This window comes from Sminthopsis crassicaudata, chromosome 2 (genome assembly GCF_048593235.1).
Source record: "Sminthopsis crassicaudata isolate SCR6 chromosome 2, ASM4859323v1, whole genome shotgun sequence".
Taxonomy (NCBI): domain Eukaryota; kingdom Metazoa; phylum Chordata; class Mammalia; order Dasyuromorphia; family Dasyuridae; genus Sminthopsis; species Sminthopsis crassicaudata.
The window spans coordinates 262,873,106-262,890,467 of NC_133618.1; the positions used below are offsets into that span (position 1 = coordinate 262,873,106).

The 17,362-nt window shown below is 32.5% G+C and overlaps 1 protein-coding gene and 1 pseudogene across 1 annotated transcript in view; one reads left to right on the plus strand and one right to left on the minus strand.

Moving 5' to 3' along the window:
* Window positions 1-17,362, minus strand: part of RYR3 (ryanodine receptor 3) — a 753,032-nt gene that overhangs the window by 386,625 nt on the left and 349,045 nt on the right. The window contains 1 exon segment of the mRNA XM_074289179.1: window positions 448-616. Coding sequence (XP_074145280.1) covers window positions 448-616 — 169 coding nt within the window.
* Window positions 6,731-8,499, plus strand: LOC141555417 (1,4-alpha-glucan-branching enzyme pseudogene; annotated as a pseudogene).

Sequence of the window (17,362 nt, forward strand, 5' to 3'; positions counted from 1 at the left end):
AAACACCAAATGTATGCTTCAGTAGTAGCTAACATGACACACAAAATCCCCCTTCAGTCTTTGCTGTGATACTAACTTTGGGAGTAAGAAACTGATAGGAAAGCACATCAGAATTTGGTGCTAGAGAAGCAGCACTTAGTTCCTAGTTACCTTAAAAAGGGAAGTCTATTTTAAATGAGCTTTGATTAGCACATAATAGTACTGAAGCAATAAATATAATGATAATTATATACATGCACCATCTTTTTTTTTTTTAAGTCAGTGTAATTGGAGATACTAAACAACTTCAGAATTCTTGTGATTTTTCCATCTCTCCATATTTCCATATTTTCCATCTCTCCTCCTCATACAATATTTGCTTATAAATCTGAATACCAATTCAATTAACATATTTTGGATTGTAAAGACAAAACACAAAGGCAATGTAAAACTACTTTTAAAACTAACCTCTTCTTTAAATAGATTCTGTCTATTTTTGAGTGACCGAAGCTTGTTTTGCTTATCTTCATGTTGCATTTCTTCCTCTGGAGGCTGAAAATAGGTAATCAGATCTTGCAAAGTCTGAAGGACTTCTTCTGTAGGCAGAGTGATGGGTGCAGCAGTTCGATTGTTTCCACTAATAAAACATGAATTCAGCCTGGTTCAGGGGCTAGACATGAAACAATGGAGCTAACCAATATTTTCAGTAACATGGGAAATCATTTCACTGAGCACTACCTTTCACAGAGCAATGATGTTCATTTGTCTCAGAGTTATTAGTAGGTTCCTTATTAATAAAAAACAATGCAGTTTGCAAACCAAAGGTTAATCAGAAATAAATATTCATATTAGGTTTATAGTTTTTCAAAGCCCCATACACAATAGTTGTTCAATAAAATCCAAAAGAATGATGAGGTTTAGATTTGGAGTACCCAAATGAAATTAGAGTTTCCGGTGGTCAGAGAGTTAAGTGAGGCCTAGTGGCAAGTTTGGAGTTCAGGGAGTCAAATGGAGCTCCCCTGTAACCCTTCAGAATTTGGCGCAAGGGTAGGGAGTTAAATGAGGTCTAGTGGTGGCGCAAGCAGCTCTTTGTAAAGGAATTTACAGACCCCAAAACCTAGATTGATAAAAGAGGTTTATTATGGGGATTGGAAGTAAGGTTAAAATCTAGTTAGTAAAAAGTGTTAGGTAAAGAGAAGAGGGCACTGGAAACAATATTCCAATGAGCAGAGACCCTTGGCATGGCATACCTGACATGTCTGGAACCTCTGCAAAGAGAGGGTTTTAGTTTGGCTCTTTTATAATAGGGAGTTTTAGTTACAAGCTGAAGAGGGCTTGTGGGTGATGTCCCAGGTTAGCTCCTCTCTGAGTTTCAGCTAGGGTTGAATTTGAATTGAATTCAATGGGTTTCAGGACTGAGCCGTCCCCACCCAGATAACAAAGATGAAACTGTTTGTGCTTGGGGTGGAGCCCCTCACAGAATTGAAGAAAGTTTTCTCCTTTAAGGATTTTTCAGAGTTTTGGGGTTATCTGTTCAAGATGATTACTACTTTATCACAAGGCAGTGACATTCAACCAAGCAACCATGGTAAAATTCATTTTTCAGAACTACCATCTCATTAGTCTTGAAGTTCTATAAGGAGAAAGCTATATATTTTTTTCTTTTAAAAATCAGCTTATAATTTTTCTTTCAATTTTATTAGTTTCCTTTGATTTTCAAAATTTCTATTTTGACATTAAATTGAGGACTTTTAATTTGTTCTTTTTCTATTTTTTTAGTTGTATGCCCAATTCAAAGATCTTTTCTCTATCTCTTTTATTAATGTGTACATTTGGAGATTAAAAACTTTCCTGTAAGTATTATTTTGGCTACTTCACACAAATTTTGGAATACTGCTTCACAGGTGTTGTCATTCTCTTTAATGAAATTGTTAGTTGTTTCTATGATTTATTCTTTGAACCAATCATTCTGTATAATTACAATAGTTTACAATGAGCTTCAATCTATGCTTTGAAGACCATTTATAAGGTATAATTTTATTGCATTATGATCTGAAAAGGATATATGTAATATTTTTTTGCTTTTCTATTCTTGGTTGTGAGGTACATGGTCGATCCCTGAGAAAAAAGGTAAGGCCTTTTCTATTTCCATTCATATTTCTCTAAAGATCTATCATATCTAACTTTTCTAAAATGTTATTCATCTCTGACATTTTTTCTTATTTTTATGGTTAGATTTAACTAGTTATTCAAAAAGAAAGTTGGAGTCCCTCATTATTATATTTTTACTATTTCCATCTATAACTTATTTAACTTTTGCTTTAAGAATTTAGTTGCTATTCCATTTAGTGTATAGTTAGATATTACTTCATTGTCTATGGTTCCTTTCAGCAAGATGTAGTTCTCCTCATCTCTTTTAATTTGTTTTTTTTTTTTTAATTTGTCTGAGATAAAGATTGCTACCCCTGACTTTTTAAGTTCACCCGAAGCATCATAATTCCTGCTCCAGTCCCTTATTTTAATTCTCTCTGTGTTTTAAATGTGTTTCTTCTAAATAACAAGTTTGACTGTGGTTTCCAATCCATTCTGTTCTCTACTTCCAACTTTATGGATGAATTATTTCCATTTATATTCAGTTATGATTACTAATAATATTTCCCTCCACTCTATTTTCATCTGTTTATTCTTCTCTTCCTCTTCTCATCCTATCCCTCCTCTCGTTTTGTTTTGTTTTGCTTTTTTAATTTTGACCACTGCCTCCTTTTATGTGTCTCTCCCTTAATCATTCCTTTAACTCCTTTCCCTCCTACTTTCTTGCCAGGTAACTTAAATTTCTATTATCAATTGAGTAAGCTTGAAGCAGTTTGTATGTAAGTGAGGTTTAGGCATTGTCTGACCCCCTTTACCCCTCACCATTTCTCTCTGCACTGTAAAAAAGAGACTGCAGGTCTCTTTTAGATAAAAATAATTTTTTCCATCCTTCCTTTCCATTCTTTCATCTTGCAATAAATCTCTTTTTTTTCACCTTTTCATTTTTTAATATCATCCCCCCAAAAAACTTACTCACTTCTGTACAATCTTTCTATTGTAGAATCCTTTTAGCTACCCTAATAATGATAAAGTTCTTAGAAGATACAGTTATCATCTTCCCATATAACAAGATAAACAATTTAAATTTACTGAGGATCTCATAATTTCTCTTTGTTTACATTTTGTATTTCTTTTGAGTTTTGTATTTGAAAGTCATTTTTAATTCAGCATTCTTTTTATCAGGGATGCTTAAAACATCTCTATTTCATTAATATCTTTTTTTTTTCTCTTGAATGATTATATTCAGTTTTTCTGGGTATTCTTGATTGTAATTCCAAGTCTTCTGCCTTGTGAAATATCATATTCCAAACCTTCCACTTCTTTAATGTGGAACTTGCTAAATATTATGTGACCCTGAAAACTTTACAATATTTGAATGGTTTATTTTCTGCCACTTGAAGTATTTTCTCTTTGACCTAAGAGCTCAGGAATTTGGCAATATAATATTCCTAGGAGTTTTCCTTTGGAGAGGATTTTGTTCAGGTGATTATCAATGGATTACTTCTATTTTACCCTATGTTTCTCTCTTTTTTTTAATGCTTCAATGTGTATTTTGACACAGTCAGTTCTTCTAGATATAGATAAGATTTTTCATCCTAAGTCCTTTAGAATATTCATGGATCATTTTATTGCTGAGAATAGCAAAGCTATTCATAGGTGATCTTCCCAGAATATAACTATTATTTTGTATACAGTATATTTCATTTTGCTTAAGTTCATGGAGGATTTTCTAGATTTTTCTGAGAGCATCCTGCTCATTATTTCCCACAAAACAATAATATTCCATCATAATCACATATTAAAATTTATTCAGTCATTCCCCATCGATGAGCAACCCTCAGTTTCCTTCCCTAAGAAGAGAGCTGCTATAAATATTTTTGTACATATAGATTCTTTTACTTTAAAAAAAATCACTTTGGGGATTCTTACCTAGCAGTGCTGGTGTTAGGTCAAAGGATATGCATGATTTTATAGGCCTTTGGGCAGGGTTCATAACTTTTTATCATTTATCAACTGGGGCATGTTTATAAATTTATAAATTTATGATTTTTGTAAATTTAAATACATTGATATAAATATTTTATTAAATTGTTAAATGTTTTATAAATTTTTTATAAATTTATGTTTGAGAAATGAGGTTTTATCAGAGAAACTTGCTTCAAAATTATTTTTAGTTACTATTGCTAACAGTATTTCCTCCCATTTATTGTATTTTCTCTCTCCTTTTATTTACCCTGTTCCTCCTCAAAAGTGTTTTGCTACTGACCATTCCTTCTCCCAATATACTCTCCCTTCTACACTCTCCTCCCTCCCTATATCCCATTCTCTTCCTATTTTTCTGTGAGATAAGACATATTTCTATACCATTATTGAGTGCATATGTTATTTCTCCTTTAGCCAATTCTGATAAGATTCACTCACTCCCCTTTTAACTTGTCCTCTTCCTCTGTACCGTACAATTTTTCCTTTGTCTCTTTTTATGGCAGATATTTTACACCATTCCACTTCTCCCTTTCTCTTTCTCTCAGTACATTCCTCTATCAACCCTTAATTTCATTTTTAAAGATATTATCTCTTCATATTCAACTCATACCTGTGCCCCCTGGTTACATATACTCCTCATAAGTGCCATAATAATGAGAAAGTTCTTATGAGTCACAAGTTTCATCCTCTCATATAGGAACATAAACAGAAAAACCTTTTTAAGTCCCTTATGATATTGCTTTTCTGATAACTACCTTATGCTTCTCCTGTATTTGAAAATCAAATTTTTTATTCAGCTCTGATTTTGTTCATTATGAATCCTTGAAAACCTTCTATTTCATTGAATTTATACATTTTCTCCTAAAGGATTTTACTCAGTTTTACTGGATAGGTGATTCTTGCTTGTCATCCTAGCTCCATTGCTCTCTGGAATATCATATTCCAAGCTATTTGGTACTTTAATGTAGATGCTGATAAATGTTGTGTTATCCTGACTGTGGCTCCATTATACTTGAATTGTTTCTTTCTGGATGCTTGCAATATTTTCTCCTCGACCTGGGAATTCCAGAATTTGGCTATAATATTCCTGGGGGTTTTCATTTGGGGCTCTCTTTCAGGAGGTTCATTCAATTTCTATTTTATCCTCTCGTTCTAGAATATCAGGACAGTTTTCCTTGATACTTTCTCAAAAGATGATGCCTAGGCTCTTTTTAAAATATCATAACTCTCAGGTTGAGCTCTTTTCTATGACCTAAGACCAATTCTTATTTCTCTTAGAGGCTTTGTAAGTAGGAAATTTGATTTTGTTATCTTCTTCTGAATCTGTGCTTTGATCTTCATTGTCACCATTGTAACTTTCTATGACCAGAATATTTTTTTCTGTTGTCTGATCATTTTCCTAGGCAAATACTGGGCTCTTAACTTTTTGTAAAAGTAGGGCTCTGTTTCAAGGGTGGAGGGTGCACTGTCCCAAGCTTCAGGGTTTTGTGTTGCTGTTTTCAGAGATCATTCTAGGAACCTGATCACAAGCACTCTTTTTTTATCCTGGAACTGTAAGGAGTGTCCCCACCCTACTATAGTTATACAATATAGTGTGCTAAAGCAACAGAGAGTAGTTTCTCAGTGCTAAAAATCCTTCTGTGAACTGAGGCCTCCAGAAGCTGCCAGCAGCACTACTGGCCATGCCCAGTCTTAGTTTGCTGATCTCTCAAGGCCTTCTCACCCTACTGACAAATCTTTCCTCCCAACCTTCCAAGTCATCCTTTATGTTTCTTGGCTAAGATGTCTGGAAGCCAACAGTATTGCTACTGATTCAAAGGTCCTTAAGTCCAAATCTGCTTTGCTAGGGTTGGGGCCATAACTAGGCCTGGGGCTGGCATGGTCTGCACCAGGACTGCATGCTGGACTGTCATCCTGGTGCCATAGACCTTTCCTTCTGTTCTTCTAAACTGGCTTCAGCTGAAAAATATTCTACTCCATCATTTTTTGTGTGCTCTAATGTTCTAAAATTTGTTTAGAGTCATTACTCTGTCATCTTGCTGTTACCCTCTTTTTAGGAATTGAGAGTTTTTCCTTGATAATTTCTTAAAATATGGTATACAGGCTATTTCTTTCATAAGAGTTTTCAAGTAATATAGTAATTATTAAATTATCTCTCCTTGACCTGTTTTCAGGTTAGTTCTTTTTTCTAGAGAGATATTTCACATTTTCTTCTATTTGTTCATTCTGTTTTACTTTGTTTTACCAGTTCTCTCTATTTCATGGAGTCATTAACTTTCACTTGCCCAATTCTAATTTTTTTTTTTTTTTTTTTTTTTTTTTGTGAGACAATTGGCTTGCCCAGAGTCACACAGCTAGTAAGTGTTAAGTGCCTGAGGCTGTATTTGAACTCAGGTCCTCCTGACTTCAGAGCTGTCACTGTATCCACTGTGCCATCTAGCTGTGTCCACCCAATTCTAATTTTTAAGGAACGATTTTCTTTAGTGGAACTTTTGTACTTCTTTTTCCACTCAGTCAATCCTGCTTTTTAAGAAGTTATTCTGACCTCAGCTGCTTGAGGCTGCAGAGGAAAGATAGTGGTTCCAGTGGGCAGTGTAGAAGTTGTGTTGGCAAACTATTTTGGCAGATGTTCCTGGATTGTCTTGACTCCTGGAGATTGCCTTCACTCTGAAGCCCTATGCTTGGAGACTTCCAGAAAAGCTGTTGGAATCCATTTTCTTATCCGCATAAAACACTTTAACATGGGAAATGAGAACTCTATAACCCATCCAAGCATAATAAATCTTCTAATTAAAGATAGTTATAACTAGTAAAATTGGAGAAATCTTGTATCATATTTCAACATGGGTAAAATATGTGGTCTGTGAAGGTGATAACGTGAATTATGATTGGATACTGTGGAACCCAGAAAATCCTTATCAATTCAAGCATTCCTAACCCACGAAACCAAAGAGTATAATAATCTATGGATCTCATGTAGGAATTTCTTCTGAAGGAAAAATAGCTTCATATAAACACTTTATATACAAAGTTCTACCCAGAATTAAGGACCTTGGATATAATTACATTCAGTTGATGGCTATTATGGAATATGCCTATTATGCTAGTTTCAGTTATCAAGTGAATAAGTTTTTTGGAGCAAGAAGCCATCACTCCTGATGAATTGAAAGAACTGGTTGACCTAGCTCACTCAATGGGAATCATAGTTCTGTTGGATGTAGTTCAGAGACATGCATTAAAAAATTCAGAGGATGGTCTAAACAAATTTGATGGAACTGATTCTTGTTATTTTCATTCTGGTCCTAGAGGAAATAATGAACTCTGGGACAGTAGCTATACCATCTGGGAAGTTTTAAGATTCCATTTTTCTAAATTGAGATGGTATCTAGAAGAATTTGACTTTGATGTATTCTGCTTTACTGATGCAACATCCATATTTTATCACCATTATGGAATGGGAGGCTTTTCAGGTGATTACAATGAATATTTTGGACTATAAATAGATGAAGATTCTCTGGTTTGTCTTATTGTGGCAAACTACTTGGTTCACTAAATATGTCTAGATTAGCTAAAGATATTTCAGGAATGCCAGCTTTGTGCTGTCCTATTACTCATGGTGGAGGTGGCTTCAATTATTGATTAGCCATAGAAATTCCAGAGAAGTGGATCCAGATACTTAAAGAATTTAAAGACGAGAACTGGAATATGGGAAACATTGGGCATACCCTCATAAATAGGCATTACCTTGAAAAGTGTATTGCATATACAGAAAGTCATGATCAGACTCTTGTTGGTGGGAAGACCCTGGCATTCTAGTTGATGGATGCAGAAATGGATACTAATATCAATATGTTGGTCCCTCTTAATCTAATTACTGATCATGGAATACAATTTCATAAAATGTTTCATCTCATCACTCATGTGCTTAGAGGGAAAGCTTATCTGAACTTTATGGATAATGAACTTTATGGCTATCCAGAATGGTTGGACTTCCAAGGAAATAATAAGTTACCATTATGGTAGAAGGCAGTTTCATCTTACTGATGATGAATTTCTTTGACATAAATTTCTCAATTGACAAAGATATGAATAAGGTAGAAGAAAGATTTGGGTGGCTTTCAGCACCTCAGGCCTTTGTGATTGAAAAACATGAAGAAAATAAAGTTACTGCTTTTGAGAGAGTAAATCTCCTTTTTCCATTTAATTTCCATCCAAAAAACAAGTTTTACTAATTATAGAGTGGGAACAGCATTATCAGGGAAATTCAAAATTGTTCTGGATATTGATGAAGAGAAATATGGAGGACATCAGAGACTGAACCATAATATAGGTTTCATTTCTGAGTCTTTTGAACATAATAGTCATCACTGTTTTTTGTTTGTTTGTTTTTGTTTGTTTGTTTGTTTTTTGTTTTTTGGTATAGATTCCAAGCAGAATGGGTCTTGAACTTCAAAATATGGATATGCCAAACTGAAGACAACAGAATCTGCCTGCAATAAACACAGGTCCTTGTTTTATGTTCCTGTATTTAGGCTCAAAGAGCTTTTATTTTGTAGGCTTTAAAATGTATGGCAAAAAATATTGGGAATTGAATATTGGTGTACATTTTCTTTTAAAAGACCTTTTCAAGGGCCATATAAATAACAAATATAGGGGAAAAAGTTGTCTTTGCATTTCTAGTATTTTTGTACTGTTTTCAGACCTTTAAGGACTACTATTCTCAGATTAAATTTTACATTTCATGAAAATAAAGTGAAATTTCATCCTTTTTAGTTTGATTTATTTATTATATGATATAATCTTTTCCTAATGCACCAAGTAAGCAGAATTTTTTTTAACTGAACAAATAACAATCTTATTTCTCAAAGAATACTGTGAATGAAAAAGTATCATGGTTTTATTATACTGGTGATTATATAATAATGTTACAATAATGATTTTTTTCAAAACAACATCATAGGCTTTATTTTAATATAAAATTTTCATTTTATTTTCTTTCATTCATATAACATTCTTATATCTTCTTCTATGTCTTCCCAAGCTTTATTATAATAATTGTGGCATTTCAAGGAACATTTTAATTTCTACTAGTAAATAGTATTATACAAAAATCAATGATTTTTGAAATTAATGAATGTCACATTCATTAATACTATCCACTTTATATGATACTATTCAGGGCCTTTGTTGGATTACTCTTTCATTAGCATAATTAATTCATCTTTTTAAAAATGCTTGATACATAGTTTAAAGAAAAATTTGCTGCTTTTTTCAGTACTTTGGAATGGGCTTCAAAAATGGACTACAATGTATGTAACCTATGAAGTAGATTTCTATGAACTAGATTAAGAAAACCATATGTACATGGTTTTCTTAAGTATCACCAATTCTTTGAATCCATTGTTAGGTATATTTTAACCACACATTAGCATTATTTGTTTTTTTTTTCTTATCAGAATCATTTATAATTTTCAACAGCTATATTGCAATTCTTATTTTAAAGGAAAAGACAAATGGTACAATTTGTTTTCTAGTAACAAACTTTTTCATTAACTATCTTCCATATAATAAGCTTTCTATTGTAAAGTATGGATTGTTTATATAAAAATCTCAAAAGTCCTCTCTCTGGATGCAAATGGAATCCAAAGTTTATTGGGATTATTAGGCATTATTTTAAGGTAAATTTCAGACATCATTATTTAAAGTAGAAAGTTAGGAGGTATTCAGTTGAATGTTTTCTCTACTCTGTCATCTTGGCTCCACTTCCTATGACTTTTTCAAACTGCACTGTCCTCTTTAGAGCTACACAAAAATATAAGTCTTGTCCTGTTCATTTCTCTTCTTTCTTTTCAAATTCCATAGTAATGTGGAAATGATTTTGAGTGTTTTGAGTTCTTAACAATGAAGCACAAACTTTAGATTTTCTTTCCAAGCTAGAAATGCTTCAAGTACGATCTGAAATACAGACTACCAAATATAGGGAGGTAATGATATGGTGATGTATTTTTTAGACAATTGCAAATTCTTAACCCCTCCACAAAGACATGGAAGGGATAAATCCTATATATTAGTTAATTAACAAAAATCAATCCTTGCAGAATTATATTACAATTCTTTTTAAATGTTCTAGAATTCTTTACTTCAAAGATCTCAAAAACTCAAAATATAGCTCCCAAAGCCTCCTCTAAATAAAACTTTTTTTGTGTTTGTTTTTTTTAATATAGAGATAGTCAGAAACAGCAAATTACAAAAAAATTGAACTTCATTTTCATTCCCTTCCTTTGACTATATTTAGGTGTATGTGCTAGTAATACACCTAGGGAGTACAGATTAAGGAAAAAAGAGAAATGGAATTTACTATCTATGAGACCATGGATAGTCACTTAACTTTTCTATTAAAAAAGTTTGAATTAAATTATCTCTGAGACTCTTCCAGTTTTAAACCTATGGTTTTATATTCTTTAACATCTCTACTCTCTCTAAATTCTCAAAAGTGTTACAGTTGGATTTTAACTTAGATTTCCTAATTCTGAATTGAAGAATCTTTCCTCATCTATATTATCTGGTCTCCACCAAATATTATTATATATGTAGGTATGTAGGGAGAAATGGCCAAATCACTGTTTTCCTTCTTTTTAATAAAGTATTGTGCTATAGCTATACTTAGAAGCTTCAGAAGAATTTTTATGTACAGAGGCTAAGAGGAGTCTAGGAGTCTGAAGACACAGATCTCTTTCACTAAACAAATGGAAAAGGAAATAAAGAAAGTCATTGAAGAAAATAATTCCTTAAAAATTAGAATTAGGTAAGTGAAAGCTAATGACTTCATTAGATATAAAGATATAATAAAACAATATCAAAAGAATGAACAAATAAAAGAAAATACAAAATATCTCATTGGGAAACAACTGACATGGAAAATAGATTGAGAAGAGAGAATTTAAAAATTATTGGATTATCTGAAAGCTGTGATCATAGAAAGAACCTTTTTTTTTTTTCCCTCCCTTTGGCAAAAGGTACATTTCTTTAGGGAATAAATTATACACAAAAAGGGAGGTACAAAAGAGACCAATAATGTTAAATATAAAATACAGTTGGGAGAACATAGAAAGGGGTTTTAATAATTAACGAAGGGGTGGCAATTAGATGGAACACCAGACTTGTATTTAGGAGGGCCTGAATTCAAATCTTGCCTCAGACACTTAACACTTACTAGCTGTGTGACCTTGTGCAAGTCACATAACCCCATTTACTTTTTCACAAAAAAAAAAAAAAAAAAAACAAAACAAAAAAAAAAAAAACTTAATAATGGAAAGGACCTGTTCGCTAGTAGAACTTATCATTCACCAGAAGAAAGGAAATATCCCATAAGGTTGGGGCATGCCCTTGGCTGGCAAGCCAAATCCTGAAATGGACTTAGCACCTATAAGAGTTAGCTAGTTATAAGGAAAAATCAGTTGAGAAGAATAGTAGGGTCAGAGACACCACATAGCATGGGGATGGGGAAGGGGAAGGAGAAGGAGGAAGATACCATGAGGCAGAGTGCCCTGGCAGACTGACCCAAAGAAGGACAGTAGTGGAGGCATAGGCCTTAAGTTATTTTATAGGGAAAATTCAGCCTTAGGAACTTCATAAAATTTGGATTTTTTTTTTTTTTTTGCACTTTCTATCCAAAGTTTAAGGGAATTGCATTGAATCACTGAACCACTGAGAAGAATCAAGTCTTTCATAGTTGATCATCACAGTCTTGCTGTTTGTTACTGTTTATAATGTGTTCCTGATTCTGCTTATTTCTCTCAGCATCAGTTCATGTAAATCTTTCCAGGTCTTTAAAAATCTGCTTGTTCATCATTCTTTATAGAACAATAATATTCACTTACCTTCATATACCACAACTTATTCAGCCATTTGCCAATTCATGGGCCTTTAATCATTTTCTAATTCTTTGCTATTACAAAAAGAGCTTCTACAAACATTTTTGCACAAGTGGATCCAATGAGAGTGAACTCTGTATGACCTAAGCCCTGTAAAATTATGTAAAATCACAAAAAACCATGTCCTCTTTGATCTACAAACCCCAAAGTTCTCACATCTTCTCAGAGCAAGATAAACTTTCTTAGGGTAAATCACAACCCAGGTAAGATTTCACATTTACTTGAGACTTCCCTTAGACTCATACATAAAATGGGTCTTCAAAAAATGATTTTTTGCATATCACTTCTCCCTTGAAAATGATTTTTCCACCAAGGGAATCCCTCTTGGTGTTTCTTTAACAATAAAGCTTTTTTTAAATTTTTATTTTTATTTATTTTTTATTTTTACCATAGCCTCTGGGTTGAAAGTGAATTCCTTTGCTCAGAACTCAGGTTTGGGAGAGAAAGAATCCTATCCATTTCTGCCTAACCTCTTCATGGGTACACTCATCCCTCATCAGATACTTTTCCCTTCCTCTTGATTTCCTTAGGGTACAGATCCAGGAGTGGCATTGTTAGGTCAAAGGATAGCCGTTTGGGCATTATTCCAAATTGCTCTCCAGAAATAGTGGATCATTCCACAATTCCACAATGCATTTGTGTCCCATATTCTCACCAACATTTATCATTATCTTTTCCTATCATCTTTGCCAATCTGAGAGGTGGTACCTCAGAATTGTTTTAATTTATATTTCTCTCATCAATAATGACTTAGAGCACTTTTTCATATTACTATAGATGACTTTAATTTCATCATCTGAAAATTTTTTGTTCATATTCTTTCATCATTTATCAACTGGACAATGACTTGTATTCTTATAAATTTGAAACAGTTCTTTAAACATTTTAGAAATGAGACCCTTTATCAGAAACACTGGTTGCAAAAAATTTTTCCCAGCTTTTTTCGACTTCCCATTTAATATTGTTTGTTTTGTTTGTTTGTGCAAAACCTTTTTAATTTAATGCAGAGGTTCTCAAACTATGGCCTGTGGGCCAAATGTGGCCCGCTGAGGACATTTATGCAGCTGCCGGGTTATGGCAAATGGGCTGAGGGGTGGAGACAGAGTGTGAGGTTTTGTTTTTACTATAGTCCAGCCCTCCAACAGTCTGAGGGACAGTGAACTGGCCTCCTATTTAAAAAGTTTGAGGACCACTGATTTAATGTAATCAGAGTTGTCATTTTACATTTTTATGACGTTCATGAGTTCTTCTTTGGTCATAAATTCTTCCCTTCTCCAAAGATCTAATAAGTACATTATTCCTTGTTCTCCTAATTTGCTTACAGTATCACCCTTTACACCTAAATCATGTTCCCATTTTGACCTTATTTTACTATGGAGTGTGACATGTATATATATATATACCAAGCTTCTGACATGTTATTTTCCAGGTTTACTGGCAATTTTTGTGACAAGTTATTTTCTAGTTTTCCCAGAAATTTTGTGTTCATATTCCAGAGGCTGGAGTTTGAGGATTTTATGAAATACTAGATTACTATAGTCATTGATTATTGTGCCAGATGTATCTAACTTATTTCACTGATCCCCTACTCTATTTCTTAACCAGTACCAAATGTTTTTGATGACTACTGCTTTATAACATAGTTTTAGATTTGGTACTGCTAAGCCACCATCCTTTTTATTTTTATTTTTTTTCATTAACTCCCTTGATGTTCTTTTCTTCTTGTTCTTCCAGATCAATGTAATTATTTCTTATGGTTCTATAAAATATTTTTTTAGCAGTTTGATTGGTATGGCACTGTACAAGTAGCCAGATTTAGCCAGAACTGTCATTTTTATTATATTAGTTCAGCCTACTTACAAGCAATTGATATTTTTCCGATTGTACAGATCTGACTTTATTTGTGTGAGAAATGCTTTGTAATTGTGTTCGTATGGCTCCTAGGTTTATCTTGGCAGGTAGACACCCAAATATTTTATTTTGTCTACAGTTATTTTAAAGGGAATTTCTTGTTCTGACTCTTGCTGCTGGGCTTTGTCAGTTTTATATAGAGAAATGCTGATGATTGGTGTGGGTTTATTTTATATTCTGCAACTTTGCTAAACCTGTTAAATGTTTTAAGTAGCTTTTTGGATGATTCTCTAGAATTCTAGGTTCACTCTGCAAGGAGTGATAGTTTTATCTCCTAGTTGCCTATTCTAATTCCTTTAATTTCTTTTTCTTTTCTCATTGCTAAAGTCAACATTTCTAACAGAATGTTGAATAATAATGGTGATAAAGGGCAACCTTTTTTCACAGCAGATCTTACTGGGAATGCATCCAACTTCTCTCCATTGCAAATAATGCTGTTATTATTTTCAGGAAAACTCCCTTTATCCCTATGTTCTCTAGCATTTTTAATAGAAATGGGTGCTGTATTTTGTCAAAAGCTTTTTCTACATCAATTGAGATTATCATATAATTTCTGTTGATTTTGTAATTGATAAGTTTGATTATAGTGATGGGTTTTCCTGATAAATCACACTTGGTCATAGTATATTATCCTGCTGATAAGTTGCTGAAATCTCATTGCTAATATATTTTTTAAATGTTTGCATCAATATTTATTAGGGAGATTGGTCTGTAATTTTCTTTCTCTGTTTTGGCTCTTCTTGGTTTAGGTATTAGTGCCGCATTTGTTTCATAGAAGAAATTTGGACTCCTTCTTTACCTATTTTTTCAAACTGTTTACATAGTATCAGAATTAATTGTTCTTTAAATTTTTGGTAGAATTTATTTGTAAATCCATATAGGCCTGGAGAGTTTTTCTTAGGGAATTCATTGATAGTTTTTCCAATTTATTTTTGTAAAATGGGATTATTTAAGTAATTTATTTTCTCTTCTGTTAATCTGAGCAATTTATATTTTTGTAAATATTGATCCATTTTGGTTAGATTGTCAGATTTTCTGACATACAGTGGGACAAAATAGCTCCTAATTATTGCTGTAATTTCTTTTCCATTGGTGGTAAATTCACCCTTTTCATTTTTGATGCTGGTAATTTTTTTTTCTTTTCTTTTTCTAATCAGATAAACCAAATGTTTATCTATTTTGTTGGCTTTTTAATAAAACCAACTCTTATTTTATTAATTAATTCAATAGTTTTCTTAGTTTCAATTGTCTTAATCTCTCCTTTGAGTTTCAGAATTTCTAATTTGGTATCTAATTGTTTTTTTTTTTTTTTTTTTTTTTTTTTTTTACTTTGTTCTTTGTCTAGCTTTTTTAGTTGCACACACACTTCATTGATCTCCTGGTTTTCTATTTTATTCATGTAACTATTTTGAGATATAAAAGTTCCTCTAAGAATTGTCTTGGTTGCATCCCATATGTTTTGGTATAATGTCTCATTATCATTCTCTTGGAAGAAATTATGGATAGTTTCTGTAATTTGCTGTTTGAACCACTTGCTATTTAGAATTAGATTATTTAATTTCCAATATTATTTAATTGGTTTTTAGTGTATCTTTTCCTAGACCTTTAATGAATATAATTTTATTGTATTATGATCTGAAAAGGAAGCATTTACTAATTTGGCCTTTTTGCATTTAATGTTGAAGTTTTTATGCCCTAATATATCATCAATTTTTGTGTACATGCTATGTACTACAGACAAAAATGTATTCCTTTCTGTCCCTATTCAACTTTCTTCAGAGATCTATTATATTTAGGTTTTCTGGGATTCTATTAACCTCCCTAGTTTCCTTCTTGTTTAATTTTCTTGTAAACAAGAAAAATCTTGTTTAGATTTGTCTGATTCTGAGAGGGGAAGTTTGAAGTTCCCCACTAATATAGTTTATCTTATGTGGAATCTTATTTTAAAGGGAAAATTTTGTCTCAGGAACTTGACAAAATTTGGATTTTTGACTGGATTATCTCCAGAGGATAAACCGATCTTGGTTATCACAACTTTCTTTTTGTCTGCCCCAGGGAACAATTTTTTTCATCAATTCTTCAGTTTCTATCAGCCAACTATACCAATTTCATTTAGAACCTCTAGACATCATCTTTCAAGAATTAATTAAGAAAAAGTGTTCTGATATTTTAGAATCATAGCACACAAAGAAAATGAAAGAATCTACCATTTACCTCCTCAGAAATAATTCAGATAACATGGAGCTATAATCAGGATAATACAATATCTGGTAGCTTCATCATTTAAAAAAAAAAGCTAAGGAACTTAGAATAGGAAATGCTAGAGGAACTAGGATTACAATCAAGACTCACTTACCTGGCAAAGCTAATTGAATCCTTCAGAGGGAAAAATGGCCTATTTAATGATATAGAGGCCTTCTAAACTTTCAAGTACAAGACTAAAGAAAATTATGAAAAGAAACAGAAAAAGAAATCATAAGGGATTCAATAATTTTAATCTATTTACATTCCTACATGGGAAGTTGATACTTATAACTTCTTAGAAATTTACCATTTCTAGGGCAGTTAGAAGAAGGATACAGATGTAAGTTGAATATGAGGAGATGACACCTAAAATAATTTAAATGGTGAGAAAGAGGAATCTATATTTAATTAAATATATAATCATTTTATCATTATCATTATATTATGTGATATTTAAATCAAAAAAGAAAAGTAGGTGGAGAAAGCAATAAAAAAAGGGTAGGGCTAGTAGAAAGGAGGGAAAATTGGGGGACAAAGTAGTCAGAAGCAAAATGATGGACAAGGTGAAAGAGAATAGAATAAATGGAAGATGAGGGATAGGATGGAAGGCATTACATAATAATAATAACTATGAAAAAAATTTATAGCAGGTTTCTCTAATAAAGACATAGATGTTTGAGAGATGAGGTCTTTATTAAAGAAACCTGCTATAAATCAATAAGGAAATGGCTGAACTGGTAGGAGGTACATAATTTTGATGAAAGAATATTGTGCTTTAAGAAATGATGAGCAAGATGACCTCAGAAAAACCTGAGTAGATTTACATGAACTGATAAAAAGCAAAATGAACAAAATCAAGAGAACATTCTATATAGTAACAGCAATAGTATATGATGATCAGCTATGAATGACTTGGCTATTTTCAGCAATTCAATGATCCTAGGCAATTTTGGAAGACTTATGATGAAAAATGCTCTCTATCTCCAGAAAAGAACTGATAAGAGTCTAAATGTATTTTCTTTCATAACACGATTAATGTAGAATTATATTTTATGTGACTACATGTATATTACTTCTATCAGATTGCTTGCCTTCTCAATGAAGTGAAAAAGAGGGATAAGTGGAAGAAGTCAATTTGGAATTCAAATTTTAAAAGCTTCTAATATTTGTAGGAAACATCTGTATCTCAAATAGACATGTATAAACCCCTTTTTTGTGCC